The sequence below is a fragment of the Lupinus angustifolius genome, chromosome LG19 (assembly GCF_001865875.1).
Source record: "Lupinus angustifolius cultivar Tanjil chromosome LG19, LupAngTanjil_v1.0, whole genome shotgun sequence".
Taxonomy (NCBI): Eukaryota; Viridiplantae; Streptophyta; class Magnoliopsida; order Fabales; family Fabaceae; genus Lupinus; species Lupinus angustifolius.
In genome coordinates, this window is record NC_032027.1 from 4,087,995 (window position 1) to 4,108,187 (window position 20,193).

A 20,193-nucleotide genomic window follows, 5' to 3' on the forward strand; every position below is an offset into this window, starting at 1 on the left:
AAAAGTTATACTTTATGCTAAGCTGGCCTCTGTCAAACTAATGCTATATTTGATATTTAATATTTTATCCTGATTTAGTTTCTTTGAAAACTTTACTGTGTGGGTATTCTTGTTTGGCATTCTTTCCTTTAATAGAGATTCTTTTAAGAGAATCTGCAGTCTCATTGATTGAACCATTGCTCGAATTTATGAAGCTCTTATCTTCAAACCCAACATTTCAACTTTAATTTCATTGATTGTTGAATAATAATTTTTGGTCATTTATAAAATAATAATTGATATTTTCACTTGAAAATAAATCACTACCAAATATTATTTGTTATGTGTTACATCCATCACTATATAGGAAAATTTGAAGGCTCATTTTGTAATAGGATTTATTATTTTTCATACTTGATTTAAGTGCCTTATAAAAATGTGATTTTTGAAAAGTGAATGTAAAAAATGATTTTTTAATATCAAATATTACAAATTTAAAGCCAAGTGAATATGATAGAAGGCTAAGGTGTACTTTTTCTCCATTAACTCTTGCTTATATGTAAAATTTGCCATTCAACTTCATTTTTGGTTGGTTTATGTACTCCTCAAACTATTTGGTTGTGTAATGTTGGTCGTCTCTTAACCAAGTTTTCTTCTCATGATTAATTTGGGAGTTGGATTTTGGATGGGAAAGAAAGGAAAGGGAAGACTTGGGAGTCATCTCACAAGTATATTTCATGACTCACAAACTTTCCATTTCTCTTTCTTCCCCTTGCAAATTCAACTCCCAAACTAACTTTAAGAAAATAACAAAAGCAATGTAGTTATGTTACCTTGACCATTAGGTAGATACACCTCTGACATTGCAATGTTTTAAAATTGAAGGAGTTTGAGAATCAAAATCATTTGAAAACAAGTCAAATGATGAAAGTTACATGAGTAAAAGTTAAAGAACTAAAAATATATTTAAGTCGAGAGACAATTATATTATTTTCTTAAAATAGTATTTGGAGTATAGAATGCCAAAATCTCACTTAAAAACCCGAGATTATTTAAAAATATATATAATAAAGTAACATTCAAAATGTAAAGGAAGTAACAATGTTGAATCCTCATATTTTCTATTGAAGTATATTATAAACAATCAATCATATTCATGAAGTTTTACCATGAAACATCTAGTGAAGGAAGATTCTTACTCTTGTTCTTATTGTTTTTATTTTACAAAGATTTTGACCTATACCTTTGTAACATGTGTAAGTCATATTGAGGTAGATACACTAGCTAACTTCTGAACAAACAATCTTTGATGCTAATGGGTATTAAATCAGGGAGAGATCACGAGCTTCCTATGATATCAATTTCTAACAGTGTAAGTGACCTTTCACTGATTTTTCTTTCCACATATATTTGAACTTTATGAGTGTGGTTGAAATTTTACAATGCAAAGTAGTAATAATGTGTCACTATCCAATCTAAGCTACCCCTTTAGTTAGTAGAGGGTCCAGGTGAACCAAATTGGGGTGGCCCGTGCGTGTAAATCATCCACGTTATAGTATTTGTCCCCTATGAGATCATGTGGTCCTTTCAACTTGTCTAGCCATGGGTACCATATTTGTTGACGGATGGGGATCTGTTGTCCCTAACCATGTTCTCAATCACGTCTCTGATCAATCACAATGAAGTAAAATTGATAAAATTATAAATATTTGATTTTTTTTACTAACATGGCATAATATGATTGACCTGGAAGGTTTTGGGACAGGAGATCTTTGTCCTATGTTGACCTTCTACCATTCTAATTTTTCATTTATTATTCATTGACTCTTTCTTTCTTATACCATTCTAATTTTTCATTTATTATTGATTGATTATTTCTTTCTTATACCATTCTAATTTTTCATTTATTATTCATTGACTCTTTCTTTCATATAGCATTCATAATGGCTTAACTCAACTTATTTGTTACATAAGTGGGTTACCTTGTATTTTTCACACTTCCTTGCAATTTAAACTCATTGTTGCAACTACTCAAAATGAAAATCTACCCAGTAATTAGCCTTGATCCTAGCATTTTTAGACCTCGGAGGGAAATATAAGGAAACTGATTTATCTAAATTTTATAACTATATGAGAATTTAACAAAAAAAATTAAATCAAGATCAGAGACTAGTGCAAATCATGAGTACACGAGGTACAATTTCTTTACCTATTCAATTGCTATTGCTTGTTCAAGACTTGAGATTAGGAGAGATAGTAAAAAAATTGATGTTTGTGGGCCTTCTTTTATAATGGGTTGTATATCCTTATCCATGTCCCATTCCCTTATGTTGTGTTGTATTTCTGAAAAGAAAATGGATGAGAATCATCTATCTCAATTTGGTATCTATATTCCTGTCTCATTCCACTTGTAGCAAGATATATGGAATTAATATATTTTTTTAATAAAATAAAATTAAAATGAGATATTATTTTTGACTTATTGGCAAATATCGATTGATCCGGGGCATGAGACAAGAACTTTGATGGGATAGAGGATCTCATTCCAAAGAAAATAAGATGAAAAAAGTTGCAGGAAAAAAGTAATTTTAATTAAATTTTGGAGAGAATGAAAAGTAAATGGGAAGAAAATTATTTTTTTCTCTTCTCTTGTTTGGTAAGAGGAAAGAAAAAGATATCATATATATGTCATTGCTATCTTACCATTTAAATATAATTTCATTTTTGAAAAAATAAAAAGAGAAGAAATAAACACATGAAAAATATTATATTAGAGTTTTCTCTCCAATTGTGGAAAACATATTTTTGGTGGGGCCATCAGATTTTTATTTATTCCCTTTTCACTTGGCATCTCAATAATGGAAAATCAACTGTCTTCTCTTTTTCCTATCACCATTTTTTCTCCCTTCTTCTTCCTACCCAACCAAACATAACATGAGAATAGGCTCTTATCACAATCTACCTCAAACTCTTATATTTTACACAATTTTATTTCTCTAATAATTACATTAATATTTTCTACCTTCAGAGCCAGTCCTTATCAAAATGTTTGCTGCTTCAACCATGGGCCATGCACAGTGCATGCAAAGTTGTCCACATAATAAGAGATGTTGAAGAATGATGCGCATGCTCTTATTCTTCACCCCTTAATTATTCTGACACATTATTTTGGCCCTCACTATTATTAAATTCAATTGCCCTGAGATAAAAATATTAATGTTAAGAGTGAACCATCCTAGTATTATTAGTAAAGGGCAGATATTGTGGAAGCAAATCAGTAATAGTTGTGATAAAAGTACACATGAATATTTGATGGATCATACCTCATAATGGAAGTGAGATACAATGTACATTGGACCACAACATGTCTAAACTCTACACATTAATTGTGGCCAGAATTTCAATGAGCATTGAAATATGAGAATTCAACACAAGAAATGGGAAGATCAAATGCCAATAGTAGACTTGATTCTGTTCTTTTTTCTTTTTATCTTTGCCCCATTTTCCCACAAACATAGATATAAGATTAATATTTGAGTCATGATGGTTAAATAAAATAAAATCATATGTTCAAAATAAGTGCTAGTGTTCAGGTTCAAACCCTAACAACTATATTCTTTTCCTCCGTTTCTAAAAAAAACTATCTATTAACTATATACTAAAATAAACTCATTCTATATATTATTACTTGTCACATGTAATTTCATTCTTAATTTTTTCCTTTTTAAAAAGTTTCATGATACTACTATATACATACTCATTACACGAACTAACATGTATGTTATTAACCATGTGAATACACGAATAATATATATACTCTTATTCATGTAAATACACGGATAATATGTGTATTTTTCTCATAAAGTAAAAAATATTATTCCGAGCGAATGCCACGTAACATAGTAGTTATAAGATGAAAAGAATCTTAATGATTTAACTTCTAACTTCATCAATAAAATCATTTAAAAATACAATCCACTATCAACACAAATTACACAATCAAGTAATCAACTAGCATTCGGTTTGGCCGGTTGCAATAATGGAGGATATATATTTTTATAATGAAGTGCACATTTTCTAAGCTGAATGATATTGGTTGGTATGATGGTCATTGTCATGACCAATTTAGGGAATGAATCTTATTATTATCTTTTGTCATATAAAGTAAACAAATAAATATAAAATTTTAGAAGATTTATTTTATAAATTTTATCTAAACCGACTAATAATATTTTTTATATGTTTAGCTCTTTTATTTACATGATTATGATGGTGTAACAATAAAAAACACATAAAATAATCCATCCCTAATATTACAATTTACATGGAATAATTTTCCCCACCTTTTCCTTTTGACTTCTAAGCATATTAACAAGGACGCAAAAGAAGAGGAATTGAAGATACACCAGGAAGTCAGAAGCAACAAGGATAAAAACTAATTTTTTATAACAATTTCCTTGGTGAAGAAATGCTTTAAATTAAAAAGAATTCAAAAATAATAAGATAGAGCTCTAGCTTTTACAATTGTAACTAATAATAATTTTGTTGACAAAAGTAAGTAAAGATGAAAAGCTTATATTCAAGACTACTACGGTAAAATATATGTTGTGTTTGGATATATGTTGTTTAATATTTATGTATTGTACGTGTAAATTTTTTACACAGTATATATCATCTATAATTTATATATATATTACTTTTATTTATACTATTTTCTCTTAGATATATTTGATGAAAATTTGATTAAAAACAAACTTTACTATTTGAGTTATGTTTGTAAGAAGAGTCATTCTTAATTAGATAACATATTATAATGATGAGTATAAAGTTGTTTGTATAAATTAATAAAATTTGTTTGGTAGTTGACTTGGGAGTAGTATAACGAGCATATAAATTGACACTAACAGTAATCTACAAAAAATAATCTGAAACTATTTTTTTTGTAAAATTATTGTCTTAATTCAGGATAAATTAGATCTTCACATGACCTCTTCATCCATATCAAATGTTTTTATAAGCAAGTTGTTCAATCATCAATCATTTAATCTCCTTGGAATCCTCCTTAAATGAAGATTAATGTTGATGGTTGGATATTTCATATGTCTCACATTCCTATTTCGATCTAATAAAAATGTAATACCAAATTAAATTAAAAAGAAAAAATTTAAAAACATAAAATAATATTTTTATATTACTTATATTAAGATAATTAATTAGAGATATAAAGACATACTTATTTTAGACATATGATCCTATTGGTTATGGTTGGGCTTTTAGGGAACTTTTTTAATTTGTCTCAAACTTGTGATTCTCACGAGGTTGAAAGGTTAATTCTTGAAATGGATTCTCGATTTGCTAATACACCGATTCAAGACTTTTACCTACTTCTCATCATTGCTTTCGATTGATTAGGGAAATAATGTAATTTACAAAACTAATCAAAATATATTGATTTGTTAGAGGGCAAACTTGAAACCTTAATATATATAGGGATGACTCAAACAGAAGAATTCTCGTACAAAATAGAATAATAAATATAGGTCTTATAAGCCACCATGGATAACTATGATTAAAAAATAGTTATTAGTCATATGTTAATTATGTGCATATATATTTTAATATTGGTCGTTTAAATAAGATCCAATAATTATTATATAAATGTTCACTTCTCACAGTATTATCACATTAGTAATTACTTTTATATTTATATATATATATATATATTAAGGGTGGTGTCCACCATACTGTTGCCGGTGCAATTGTATTTGATCATCTTTTATTAATTAAAAGGTATTTTTGCGTATCAGTTAGGATTTGATTCTTTTTGGGAGCGTGTATTTCTCCCTTTGTTAACATCAACATTATTATATAATTTGTTAGAAAATGATTTATAAACACTTCTGCACCCAATTATTGTTAATACTTCATGAATTGATTTTGCACGAAGAGAATAAAGTAGTGTTTGATTAAAATATTGGCCTATATATTTGTATTTAATTTGCATAACATTAATATATTTTTCAGTGCTTCATCAAGTATTCTGGAAGCTCTCTAATTCTCAATGTACCTTCTATTGATTTATTTAATACGAAAAAACATACCTTACTCAAATTAAAATATCCCAACTTTCTTTTGACAATAGATTTTTTCTGTTTCTTTCTTTGTTTCAAGCTGATGGGAAACGTGGTTAATTATAGCCTCACAAGAATTGCTAGAAAGTGAGAAATGAAAAATAGAAATTCAGTGAATGATAAAATGTGATATAACCATAACACATCTATAATTTATAAGTACAAAGTAGAAGAGGCAAAGTAAAAAATGTTATAATAACTTTATTATATAAATATTTAAATTTTATTTATGACTAAATTTCAATATTTATGTAAATTATGCTGACCTCTATTATATACACAAACGTTACATAAACCCCACCCATGTTTATAACTTTTGTCTCTTCTAATTATTTGTTTTTCTACACTTCTAAGAAAATGAAATTTGTGTGTCTCTTAACGTTGTTGCCACTGACCTAAAAACAAGCCAAACGACTTTAATCACCCGTGAGATCTGTGAATCATATAGCGAAAGTGGAGTACGTGTAGGAACATACCACATGACACATGTACTTGTGTCTTAGTTGGTTGCATATAATATTTCGTTTCAAACCCTTCTTGAATATAGTGATCTTCATAATCTAATCGATTAAAGAATTATTATTTTGAATTAATTTATTGTAAAGAACCAATTGGATTTAGACTTCAACAAGTTGCTCAATAATATTTTGAGGCGGTGTCACCCCTAAATCCTAATTAGGTTGGCCCAAGAATGTCTTTCATTTTGGGGCATTGGATAGTTTTAATGACTACGCCTACTAAAATTAATAAGGCATCGGATAGTTTTAATGGATCCAATGGGCCTACTAAACTACTTGGTATCTAATGGATAAGTTTTTTTATAAGCGCATTTTCTCTCCCAAAAAGTATGTTATTGCAATTGTCTCTCTATATACTTTTCGGACATAATATGTTATCTAATCAGGAACGCATAATTTTGAGATTTATCTTTGAGTTATGATGATGTTTATGAAAGAACCCCTAAAGTAGTGATTGAGGATTCAAACTCCTAACTATTGTAGGAAAACTTAGCCTATGAGACATAACACACATTTTTGGGTTCCAAAATGTATAGTTTCTCATAGCAGACTAGTTTACCTTTTTGGGGGTACATATACTATGTTACTTTTGGATTCCAATTAGAACAATACTAAATAATGAATAAGGAGAATAGCTTATTTAGAAATTAGTATGGTATCTAACTTTTTCTCCATATATTTTAGGGAAAGATATTTAAGAGAAAAAAGTAGTACAGAGAAAAAATAAGTTCCTATAATATTACATATAATTTTCAAAATTTGGTTTACAAAGAATCAAGTTCATTAAGTGAAAAATGAATAGAATAAAAAAAAGTTTAATAGGCAAGCCAATGTAAGAATTTTTAAAGTGTAAGGGTGGTTTGGTATTCATGAGGCGTTTACTTCTAATGAGCTATGTTACAAGAGGGGAACAGGATCCTCTGCCCATAAAGTTCATGTCCCTTTGTCTTGGATTAATCGGTGTTTGCCAACAAATAAAAAATAATATTTTATTTTCATTTTATTTTACAAAAATAGTACATTATATCCTCATGTCTATATACAAGTGGGCAAGATAAGATTAGAGACATTAAGTTGAGACATGTGATTTCCATCCTACAAGAGGAACATGACGATGAAGCCAAGTTGTATGAGATGCAATGAAGGTGTTGAGAATCTTATGCATATGTTCAAAGATTGTCGGGACTCCTCCATGTTATGAATAAGACTTGGCATGAATACACCCTCTTTTTGAGTGACACAGTCCTTTCAGATATGGTTAATGGAGAATTGACTCACCGCAATGGGCAACTCTTTTTGGTAGGGGTTTGGTGGGCGTGGAGATGGAGGAACAACTCCACTCTTAGCATAATATCTTGGGATATTAATCTTGTTGCTCGCAATACTCATCAAGACTATTGAGAGTTGCACCATATGGGTCTTGGTGGTGTCTCAAAGGAGGATATTCTTGTGGTTATTGGTATTATCCAGAAATTGGTCAGATTAAGGTTAATACTGATGGTAGTTGCATCAGAGGTTCAAATCAAATATAATATGAGGAGGTGGTCTTATTTGTGACCATACGGGTTGTTGGGGTTTTTTAGCCAACTTTGGAGTTGGTTCACCTATTTTAGCAGAGCTTTTGCCTATGAAGCAGAGTTTGAAGCTTGCATGGAGCTTGAGTTTTAAAAAGATCATCCTAGAAAATGATCGTCTTAAAGTTGTTCAAATTATTTCAAAAGGCGTCCAAGTTCGCCTTAACCATATTTTGAGTGTAGTTATAAAAGTTAGCACTTTGATGTCTCAAGACTAGATTGTTGATGTTAAGTTTATTGTTAGAGGCTAATAAAGTATCAAACTTTATGGCAAGGTGGCACTCTTCAATAATGTTCAAGACCTGGTCCATAGTCCTGCCTGATTGTCAGCAATATCTTGACATGGATCTCACTCCTTTATTCTAGTCTTTATATCTTTTTTAGTTTCCACTTTACCAAAAAAAAAGACTGAGGTACTTATTATCCGATATTCATTTATATTATATTTATGTAATAGATAATGATTTTTTAGTATTATCAAATGTATTTTTTCACTTTTTTGAGTAAGTAACATGCATCTTTCGTGGTTCGTGACTACTCTTTCAACAAGTATCACTTATATGAATCAAACCATTGATCTTGGAGATCTAATGATGCCTAGTATATAATTATTAAACTCGTAAAAAGTGTAAAAGTATGACTAGGTAAAAATAATGACATGATAATGGATTATCCATGAGTTTTACTAAACTCATAGACTATCTCATACATTTTTTTTGTCTTCCCTTTTAAGCAATTGAGTTTTAAGGACACTATCATGGATGTTTGTAGCTCAAATGAGATTATCTCACATTGAAATATATTATGGGTAGAGCAAAGAATAATGTACTAATTTACATAGGTTATTATTACTTAGAAGGATGAAAATGGAGAATGAGGACATAGATGGGAAAAATGGAAAGTGATGTTGAATTGTTGATGATAAGCATGGAAATAAAAATTGTATATATGTAAAGGAATAAAACGTGGGTTTTATATGGTTCCCCCTCTGATGCTGACAGAGGTAGGGAATTTGTCAAGGTAAACTTCAACTCTCATTCCCTTTTTTTCCTTTTCTTCTTCATCATTTTCATCTCTCTCAATTCATTCATGTTTTCTATATTTGATATTTAACATTCAATTTTCGATCTCATGTTCATGGCCCTGTTATCTATTTCCTGACCCTTTATTCTTTTCTCTATAGAGGTAAAGTATTTTGTTGAAATTTGATAAATTCTCTCTTACAATTTGTTATTCTAAACTTTCAAAAAAATCCTTTTTTTTTAGTTTTTTTGTCTGGGGTTGATTTTGATTGCGTCCTTAGATGCCCCTTTTGCTCTGAAATGTCAAAGTTGTGTTCTTTTTGTTAAGTTCAATATAGTCATGAATGATGATATTATTTCTGTGATTAAAGCTGGTTTTCTCATATGATGGATGTTCCATCATAGATTTTCTGGATAATTGTTAAGGATGATAACATGTTTGAGGAACACTTTTTGAAACAGGAATGATACATATATGTATGTATGTATGTATTAAACTTATAAATTAAATTTCAGATATCACGAAAAATATCACTGTTGGAAGTTATTTTCTAAGTACGTTCAACCCTTCCATGATGAGTTTATGAAGCTTTGTTGGGGTTGCATATTGTTACTTATAAACTCTTGGCTTGATAATGGCCTTGTTTGTTTGTTTCATTTTTCATTTGTTGCGCATGATTCTTCAGTAATTCTATTTGATTTTGTTTTCTTGTAATCGATATTGTTTGGGATTAAGCGTGAGTAAAACAGTAAGATTGTTGCTTTGTGACCTCAAGGTTATAAGTTTAAATCCTGGAAATAGCCAGTCTGTTTGTGGGTTAAGCGACATATATATACTCTACCAAACCCTAATAGGTGGGATTATCATGCACCGGGTGGTACTTATTTTTTGTGTGTTGGGGATTGTGGTTGCAATAATTGAGGGAGAGATTATGCACTCAGTTCAAACAAGTTGGGAAGTAGGATTGAGCTAGTATGTCATGCTTTATTTCCTTGTCTTCTTCCTGGTTCACTAGCCACAAGGGTGATTCCAGGTAGAATCTGGATTCTAAGTTCACTTATAGAAATCATTGTTGGATATTGATCCTCAATGAATTTCCTTTTCTGCTTGTTCACAATGCTATGCATTCAAGAGAAGCACTCACACTTGTAAAATATTGCATCTGACTGAACTTTTCGGGTGATTTGTAAAAGGTTCCAGATATGGAAGGCAAGACTGAAAGTCATATGACATCAGCTGCAGCCTTTGTTGAAGGGGGAATTCAAGAATCCTGTGATGATGCTTGCAGCATATCCCTTGAGGATTTTTGTGTTGAGCGGGGTAAGTGACCCAGCAATGTTGATATTGGTTCCTCTATGAAGGAGAAGAGCCCTACCACTTGAGCCGAGTATGGGAGTTTGGGTTTCTTGATGATGCAACAAGTTGTCAGAAGTTCTTTTATGCGATAGAGAGAGAACTGAATCGAATCTACATTGACTTGAGCCAGTTTTGATTTCCATTGAAGTCCCCTGTAGTAATTTCCTTCAATTGTAATTTCTAATTGAACATCCTTTAATGCATAATATCTATTTAAAAAATAAATAAATCATATTCACACCAAGTTAGCAGTAGAAAACATTCTTACTAGAACCTTCAATTTCACGTTTGCCAAACAATTCAAATAGTTTGAAAGAAAAATCCTACCAGTTTGGATGCAAGATAAATGTGAGTTTCGGTTATTGCATAAAACAGCATGTCCACTATCTTATATGATCGAAAATGTTCTAGATATTTTCTAATATCTTAATACGTCAGAGGTTTCATCTATTAACCATATCTTATATGATTGAAAATGGAAAAGTTAATACTTTTGGAGTTCTTACCATGTCTTGTTTGTAGGTGTTAGAGAAGCTCCCAGTGTCCTATGTGTTGGCAACCTATTAAACTGAAGGATCCTTCTAGGTTGCTATGATTTTACTTCTCGGATGTAATCTTGATAATGTTATTAAACTTTAAGCATTCTATGGTAGTCAAGAATTGTTCGAAGCGGTAGAGCATGAAAGGAGCTTGAGGGACAGACCATCAAGAAATGCTGCTATTTTTCATCACCCTGCTTTTGGCGATTTTGACTTCCAGCCGGTCAGTTATATACCAGTGTGAGTGTTAATTTGTTTGTGTTATAATTCTACCATTTAGTGATCATGAGATCACGAGTTCAAATCCTGGAAACAACCTCTCTGCTTGTGGGGTAAGACTGTACTACATATATCTACCCTCCCCGTACCCCACTAGGTGGGGGGCTCTTGCATTGGGCCACCCTCTATTAATGCTAGTAAAATTTCTCATTCTGCAGTTACGCATGGGTGACACTGATTTCGAAGAGCAAATAATTCAACATTTAGCTGCTGCTGCAATGGGGAGAGCACACCACCTTGGTCGGAGGGAAGGGATATGTGAACACATTTTTGTTTTGAGGTCAAATGCCATCTGTAGCCTTTAGTTGTATACCTTGAGAAAAGGGGAAGAACACATTTATTGGCATAGCTGAATGTTCAATTCAGCATCACCAGATGAATCTGTCCTTCCTCTTTTCTTAACATATGATGTTGAACAAGGGTAGGAGTGACATTTGACCATAAAACATCTCACTTTCTTGCTTGCAGAGGCTTTGCTGCTCATTCTTCACCGGTAAACCAAGATGGAGCAGGGCCATCAGAATTCCAATCATTTTCTGATTCTCTACGGTCCAAACTTAATGCAGTCTCCATGAGATATTATTTTCTAGGAAATAGTGGACATGCATATTAACTCTGTATTTTGTCTAAATCAGCTTATGCAATATTAAAATATTTCATGGGTAAGATACAAAGATTCAATTTCAAAAGGCACGAAGGGATGGAAGGAGAGACTGTTCTCTCGTACTTCTTCCATGCCAGAATTTGGTTCAGAAGCTAGGAGTGAGGCAAATGTTGGCATTGCTAGTGTATCCCGATTGGTGGAATTCCTTCAAACTAGAGAAAATAATAGAGTTGTGGGTACTTCTTTGTCAAATCATTTGGAGGATCGCTCTATTGTAGACGGGTCGAGCAACCAGAACAATGTTGAAGGCAGTCGAGAGAACTTTTCACATAATAACAATACTCCAGCTGCTTGTTCTGCTGGCTCACATTCAAGTTGACCACTATTTTGCTTCTGTTAATGCATCTTTCCTCAGCATGTCATATTAGAAGGTGAGCTTTGATCTTTGTCTAAACCCTAGGTTCAGAACTGTATCAACTAATCTTGCATTCTATTTGCAAACTATATAGATATTTCGGTTCTTATGATAAATTTCATCAAGAGATATCTTTGTACCTTGGTAGTATTAAGCATGCCTAGTAGAAGTGATGTTTTGAGTTGAGTGTACCTTGGTAGTATTACAAACTGAGTTGAGATATTATTTTCATTCTTTACTTAACCAAATCAAACAAATGTGAGACGATGATAAGGGGGACTAAGGAGAGTAAGATGTGTTTTAAGGGTACAAACAAATTGATAATAAACTTATTTAGAAACAGTTTTTAAACTGAAATATTTTGAATGTCATGATACATCCGAATAGTTTGTTTCTTTCCTAGATACAACCTCTTCATTTGCTTGTATAAGATTGTATACATCTATATACTCTCCTTAAATCCCACCAGGTAGAAGCCTCGTGCACTGTACCACCCTTTTAAACCCGTCAAGCTTTTGAATACGTTCTTTAATATATTACCAACAGAAACCACTATTTCCTACTTTTGCTTTGCATTTCCATTATTTTGTTTCCACATTTTTGTTCATGCTATCATGTAAATATAAAGCATATGAATTGGGTAACTTGTTTTGAAGCTGAATTGGTGTCATAAGTCTCAAACATGATATTTAAGTTGGCATGGTTTTAACTGCTTTTCAAGCTGTAAAAACAAAAGGAATCTATCAGCACAAGCTTAATATTGCAAGCATATTGTTTGGCTGAAATAGTTCATTTAACTGTATCCCTTTTGGTGCTTGTAACATATTTGGTCTCATGAGTCATGACTCATCTATGTGGTGTTTTTTTTTTGTCAGGCTAATTGATTGACCTGATATGACATGCTGAGGAGCATATACTTTGGAGATAGTCATGATTTTATGTTCTCGTTTGAATAAAATTTAGGATATGAAAGACAACTGAATGCTAAAAATGTATTGCTTTCATGTATATATTTTATTCCGGGAACAGTGAAAGATTTGAAGTATCTGTGTGGACAGATTTTTGGAAGTGGCATGTACTCAACTCAAAATTCGATGAACTTAAGTTCATGATTTGTCCTTATACTTTTCTAGAAGTAGATGTGGATTGTTCCAAAAAAAGAAGAAAAAAATTTAGATGCTTGTATATTTCAATGTTTGCATTAGCTTATTTTGTAGAGGAATTATATTGTTTGGTTGCCTCCACAAAGTCTTAGAGGATTTATATAATAGTTGTAATTTTTGGATAAGAAACTAATCCCTTTCAGGATTCCCAACAAATATCGTTCCGAGGAATCGAACCATCAACCTTGGAGATTCAATAGAGTTTTGTACCACTGACCAATGTTTTGTTGGTGAGCCTCCTTTGATTGTGATGGTGATGTTGTTAAGAAAGTGTATAATATATCAATTTTAATTTTATGAAGTTTCTAGTAGATAGGGATGGAACTAGGTTTGGGTGATTAGGGTACCCTAAAAACAAATGTTTACTACATATTATTTATATGATATATTTTTCACTCTTTTAAATCCTTATGCTACTCTCTCGCGTTTAAAGTTAAATGGGTATTCATGGCCTTTGTATCATTTATATGATATATTTGTCCTTCATTCCAAATTTCTTATAATTTCAATGGTCAAAATGAAGTGCACCAATGTTTATATTTTTTTCTTTATATAAAAAGTAGTCGCTATGTTATCATTAAATTATACTTTTGGATAATTATTTACAGTAGAAATTAATTACACTTAATTTTTGCTTAACAATTGTTAAAGTTTGGCTCCTTACTCATTTAGTTCCGTCCTTGCTATTAGAGAATACAGTCAAGAGGGAAGACCTTAAATAAGTTCCATTATTTGATTTAGTTCTATTCGTACTTGTTTGTTTTTCCTTTTCACAAAAAAATGAGTTTGGATCTTACCTATGAATAAAAACTCTCATTAGAAAGCTTACCTTATTATGATGTAAATGTTTCAGACTAAAACCTAATTCTCCTCCCATGTGGCAAAGAGGAACATGATATTCTCCTTAAAGTTATATGAATACAAACAATAAGGTAAGTGTAACAAATAAAAATTATACGTTACTAAAGAGAGGTACAAAGCTCTTACATAATGACATCTAGAAAAAGTAGATGTATAGAACGTTATCACAAAAATGTTCTAGTATTTGAATCTTTACATTTGGATCATGGAGAAGGAACCAATGAGGTTGGATAGTAAATATCATAATAACCCATATTACTTAATTTATACCTTATGGTTACGTATATGAAGTGAAATAAAATAAATGTGGATGGTTGATGCATGCAAGCTAAACTAAGATGGGAGGGTGAAATCGACATGACAATTGACAAAGGAACCACCGCACGAGGGAAGTCATAGGTTTCTTATTGAGGGCATAGCATGATTCTAAATTTTAGTTGTTGAGAAAGGAAGGGAATAGTAAGAAACTTTCCCTTTTGTGACAATCACGGGTCATGCACGAAAATTCATAGAAAAGGAGCTTATAAAATTGAATGAAGCTATTTCCAACAAAATGAGCCTATTTTTCTATGCTCCATTCACTGTCTCCGACACCGACACTTTCCTAGATTGTCTCCTTTATTACATGGATGAAGATCACTTGTTATAAATGGTGTCTCATTTTATGTCTCAAGTTAATCAAAGTATTTTATTTTATTACTTTTTGCTTTTAAATTTTTTATTTTCTTCATGTGTTAATATATGATTGACTTGGGACAGAGAATGAGATACTCTTGGGGATAGGTGATCCCCTCATTATTACGTTGCCTTTTAACATACAACAACATGCACATTTTGGCTCTGCTCCTTTTATCTCACCTCTTCTGTCTTGATTAAGTTAAAACAAGATCTTTGGTTCTTCCATTCTATTATTCTATGTGGCTACTCTAGAGTTTCATACTTCAAATTAGGTTGTCTGAATTGGGTTTTCATTAATATATATGGTATAACTAATTAACGTGCCTATACCATGTTCATTCTCATATTATAGGATTTTGTTTTTCTATCATGTCATGAGAAAGAAAGGGAAAACAAATTTAATGGACCTTACAAAAATGATGACCAGGTCAATTATATTCTATTTTCATCTCTCTTTTTGACATGGGCAGAGACATGAGAGAAAAAATTTAGAGGGATGCAATTGCTGGTTTTTCATAGGTACCAATCATGTACTTCACTTACATCATTAAAAAAGTTTCATTCACAAAGCATAAATTGAACCTCTAACAATTCTTGCAAAACATAACCATATAAATACTAGTTTATATATTTACACAGATAAATAGAAAAGAAATGGTGGGTTTGGCTTGGCTTGAAAAGAAACATAAAAGAGGTAGAGCCGTAGAGGTGTGAGCTAGTAATGTCTGATGAGAAACATCAAATCAGTTCCAAACAAATATTATCTCTATTAAAGAAGAGAAAAATACATGTTTTTTCATTCATTTTTTAATAACAAAAATATAATTTTATTGTATTTAAAAGAATAAATGTGTTATTAAAAGTTGTATTTTATTTTATTTTTGAAATATTTATTTCTTCTTTCATCAATGTAAAATATCTTAACTCATCAATTTACATATGGCCCCCTCATACGTCCAGCCACTTAAAGAATAGTATCCTTTAGGATGTGCTACATTTCTCATTCATACATTATTAAAATTATTAGTAATATAAAACTCTATTATATTTATAAAATAATTAAAAAATTAATTATTTGATTGATGAGAGTAATATTTATAATTATTCCATCTTAGTGTCAAGATGCTCAACGACCAACCGATCACTAGGACTGATATGTACGACTGTTGATTACGTCTGAAAAACTTTCCTTCAACTTTGATTCACCCTAAAGGCAAAGCTATACCGTCTGAATTGAGTGAAGTTACCCACACGACAGTATACTGCAAATCCATAATATAAGCAAGCTGGAAAGGACAAAGAACACGTGGTTGTAGTTCCATTACACAAACATATTCCTTAAGCTAAGCAAAACTCATTGAATAAACAACAAAATAAACAGAGTGAAATAAACTCACCAACCATACTTCATTGTCATACTTATACTTCTCACTTCACTTTACCCACTTTCCCTAAACTCATAACAAACCTTAAACCTTCACCATTGTCTCTTCTTCCTTACAGCACCATCTTCATTATGGGTTCCTCTATCTCCATCTTCATCTTTGTTCTTCTAACTCTCTTACCATTTCATTCATCTTCTTTATCATCTTCTCCTCCTCCTTCTTCTTCTTCTGCTCAAATCAATTCAAACTCCATCCTTGTTGCGCTTCTCGATTCTCATTACACAGAACTTTCTGAACTCGTTGAGAAAGCACTCCTACTACAGAAACTTGAAGAGGTTGTTGGAAACTACAACATCACTATCTTTGCACCAAGAAACAATGCATTGGAACGAAACCTTGACCCTGAGTTCAAGCGTTTCTTGCTTGAACCACGAAACCTTAACTCTCTTCAAACGCTTCTCATGTCTCACATTATTCCCACTAGAATAATCGCTGACAACCACTGGCCAACCACCACCACCGCCGCCGCCGCCGTGAGATATGAGACACTGGCTGGTGAACATCATCTTCATTTGAGGGATAATGCTTCCGGCAACAAGACTGTTGACTCCGCCGCCGTGCTCCGGCCGGATGATGTTATCCGCCCAGACGGCGTTATCCACGGCATTGACCAGTTACTGATTCCTAGATCTGTACAAGAAGATTTCAACCGCCGCCGCAACCTCCGCGCCATCGCGGCGGTACTACCGGAGGGAGCACCGCAGGTAGATCCTCGAACCCACCGCTTGAAGAAATCAGCTCCGGTACCCGCCGGAGCGCCTCCTGTTCTCCCGATCTACGATGCGTTAGCTCCAGGTCCGTCAATCGCGCCGGCTCCGGCTCCTGGACCCGGCGGTGCGCGCCACCACTTCAACGGAGAGCGGCAGGTAAAGGATTTCATTCAAACTCTGTTACATTACGGCGGTTACAACGAGATGGCAGATATTCTCGTTAACCTAACGTCGTTAGCGACGGAGATGGGGCGGTTAGTATCGGAGGGTTACGTTTTAACGGTGTTAGCGCCGAACGATGAAGCTATGGCGAAATTAACAACCGAACAATTGAGTGAACCTGGAGCACCCGAACAGATAATGTATTATCATATAATTCCGGAGTATCAAACTGAAGAGAGTATGTATAATGCGGTTAGAAGGTTCGGGAAAATTCGATACGATTCGTTGCGGCTGCCGCATAAGGTGATCGCTCAGGAGGCTGATGGTTCGGTTAAGTTCGGGCATGGTGATGGATCGGCGTATTTGTTCGATCCGGATATTTATACGGATGGAAGGATTTCTGTGCAGGGGATTGATGGGGTTTTGTTCCCTTTGGAGGAGGAGGAGGAAGAGTCTAAGACTGAGAAAACAACAGCAACAACTCCACTTGTTAAAGTTGTTTCTAAACCAAGGAGAGGTATAATCATCATTCTTTGAATACCATGCTTGATTTATGTTGAGTTTACTGTAATTGTGGGAAAATATGGCCAATGTTGCTACAATTGTGATGCTGTTGCGTTGACATCGAAAGGTAATTTTTGCAGCTGCAATTGTAATTGCAGGGTACAATTTGAAACTTGACCTTTTACCATGGGAGTTTAAGTGATTCATGTGACCTTTTATCATATTGAGAAGTTAAATTCTTCATTGATACTTTTGTTACATTTTATTAGCTTCAAATTTCTGATTGTGGGATAGGTAATTTTGGGTTGAAAGCACCTAGTTTTTAAGGAGCTGTGTGTGTATGTGCATCATAGGATGCTCTATGATGATTAAGAATAGGAGATTGTTAACGGTGGGAGCCACTATAGACGGAGTCGGACTCCTCTCAAGTACTAGAGAGGAGAGTGTTTTATTTTCTTTTAGTTTTAAGTATAAAAATGTATTCTCCTATAAATGAGGGGTTAGGATCCTTTCCGTTAATGGAGAGGCAAGTACCTAAAAAGCAACATAAAAAAATTAAGTGATAGGAGCTCTCCATTATTGGAGAGGATTCTTTTCCTAAATAAGGGATATAAGTGTTATTGCATGTGAAACAAGGATCTTCTCCATTAAGTACATGATTTTACATGTGTTTCTAATGACAAAAGTGTCATTATATCGTATGTAAAAAGATAAAATTGTCTTACCATATTATTGTTTCTTTTATTTTTTGTGGTATTGTCTCTCTATTAATGGAAAGAATCCTTACTCTTGCATGTGATGTTTTCTTTGTTAGTTTATAATACTGTCCTCTCAGGTACTGGGTAAGAGTCTGAACCGTGAACCATCCACATACTAACTAGACATTGTGAGAAAAGGGTGTTCTCTAATGAATTTCATTTCTCTTGGTATGATTAGCTTGTTTATTTGTCCTAACTCTCAAGTAGTCCATGTGATTAAACCATATACAAAATATTCAGGATGACAAGCTTTAAGCCATATTCTACTACTTCCCCACCAGCCGAATTAGGTGCCAAAACAGTCTGTGCCTGACTACTATATACACACTTACACCCTTTACTATATTGTTTCATTCTGTATCTGATTTTTATAGTCAACTTAGCATATTCTTTTGCTTACCCTTTTCCTTTTAAATATTCATTATTTGATATTCTTCTAGGAGGGATATAAAAACATAAATACAAAATCTGTGGTCTTCAATCATGCTATAAAATATAAATATTGGTTACTTGATATTCTTTTATTTGTTGACTTTAACACTATTTCACCTAATGCATGTGACAGGGAAATTGATTGAAGTGACATGTAGTGTGCTTGGAGCTTTTGGACAAGCCTGCTAATGAAATCGATTTTTCAACTAATCGCTGAAAAAATAAAAAGGGAATCAATGTAAACATGAAGAATGGTAAGTTCACCAACTTTATATTAGCTTTGGTTTATTTCATTTACTTGTATCACAGACATTCTGTTCTAATGCACAACTTTTTCACATGCATTATGCAGATGTAGATTAATCAATTTCAATAAAAGTGAATCTATAATCAGAGAGAGGGATTAAGTTGGCAGGATTTCCGTGGAAACTCACAGAAGATTAACAAATTTTCTGTCATTTTGTTCCATACTGTAATTACCCATCATTTTTTAATAAATTTTACTTTATATTTATTCTTTGACCATGTATGCATAAATAACCTTTGGAATACGACACTTCATCACGGGTTGCATGAATAAAACATCAAATATTCACCATAAACCAACTTAGTCTCTCAAAAGCTCTTATCTCTATCAATTTAGGTTATGTTTGAGAGTTATAAGAGAAAAGGAATAAGAGGGATCAACATATTAGGAAGAGGATGAAGGAAAGGGGAAAAGAAGACAATTTTCTCTCTTGTTTGGAGTATAAAATTTAAATAGAAGGGTAAACTAATATTATTGTTTGAATATTTTTTATTTTGTCTTTAAAAATATAATTAATAATGAGAAATTGACAATAATACATAATTATATAATTTTAATGAAAATATTTAGACATTTTTATATTGTCTTCAGAAAATCCTTAAATTGAGAGAATTATAAAAACTGAAGGATTTTAGAGTTTGAGAAATCCTTCAAAAAATCTTTTTCTCTCATTTATCAAACTCTCAAAATAGGGGAATACTTTATGAAGTCATTACTTCATTTCCCTTCCAAAATCACATTCCTAAATAAAGCCT

The 20,193-nt window shown here is 32.4% G+C and overlaps 2 protein-coding genes and 1 long non-coding RNA gene across 4 annotated transcripts; 2 read left to right on the forward strand and 1 right to left on the reverse strand.

Moving 5' to 3' along the window:
* Positions 183 to 19,590, reverse strand: LOC109334765. The gene is made up of 3 exons (XR_002106142.1): positions 19,471 to 19,590; positions 6,597 to 6,601; positions 183 to 194 (listed from the first exon to the last, which is right to left on the reverse strand). It is a non-coding gene; the product is annotated as an uncharacterized LOC109334765 (long non-coding RNA).
* On the forward strand, positions 9,284 to 13,628 carry LOC109334764 (E3 ubiquitin-protein ligase RHF2A-like). Its single transcript, XM_019570694.1, has 7 exons — positions 9,284 to 9,387; positions 10,419 to 11,166; positions 11,235 to 11,343; positions 11,558 to 11,679; positions 11,868 to 11,975; positions 12,067 to 12,434; positions 13,294 to 13,628. Exons 2-6 carry the CDS (start codon positions 11,129 to 11,131, stop codon positions 12,380 to 12,382), a joined length of 693 nt encoding a protein of 230 aa, XP_019426239.1. The 5' UTR covers positions 9,284 to 9,387; positions 10,419 to 11,128; the 3' UTR covers positions 12,383 to 12,434; positions 13,294 to 13,628.
* LOC109334763 (fasciclin-like arabinogalactan protein 15) lies at positions 16,472 to 19,572 on the forward strand. 2 transcript variants are annotated; one of them, XR_002106141.1, is made up of 3 exons: positions 16,473 to 17,954; positions 19,265 to 19,385; positions 19,484 to 19,572. XR_002106141.1 is itself a non-coding variant. In XM_019570693.1 (2 exons), exons 1-2 carry the CDS (start codon positions 16,637 to 16,639, stop codon positions 19,318 to 19,320), a joined length of 1,374 nt encoding a protein of 457 aa, XP_019426238.1. In that variant the 5' UTR covers positions 16,472 to 16,636; the 3' UTR covers positions 19,321 to 19,346. The 2 variants fall into 2 exon arrangements, 1 of the variants encoding a protein (XP_019426238.1); XM_019570693.1 differs by lacking the exon at positions 19,484 to 19,572 and having other exon boundaries at positions 16,472 to 17,954; positions 19,265 to 19,346.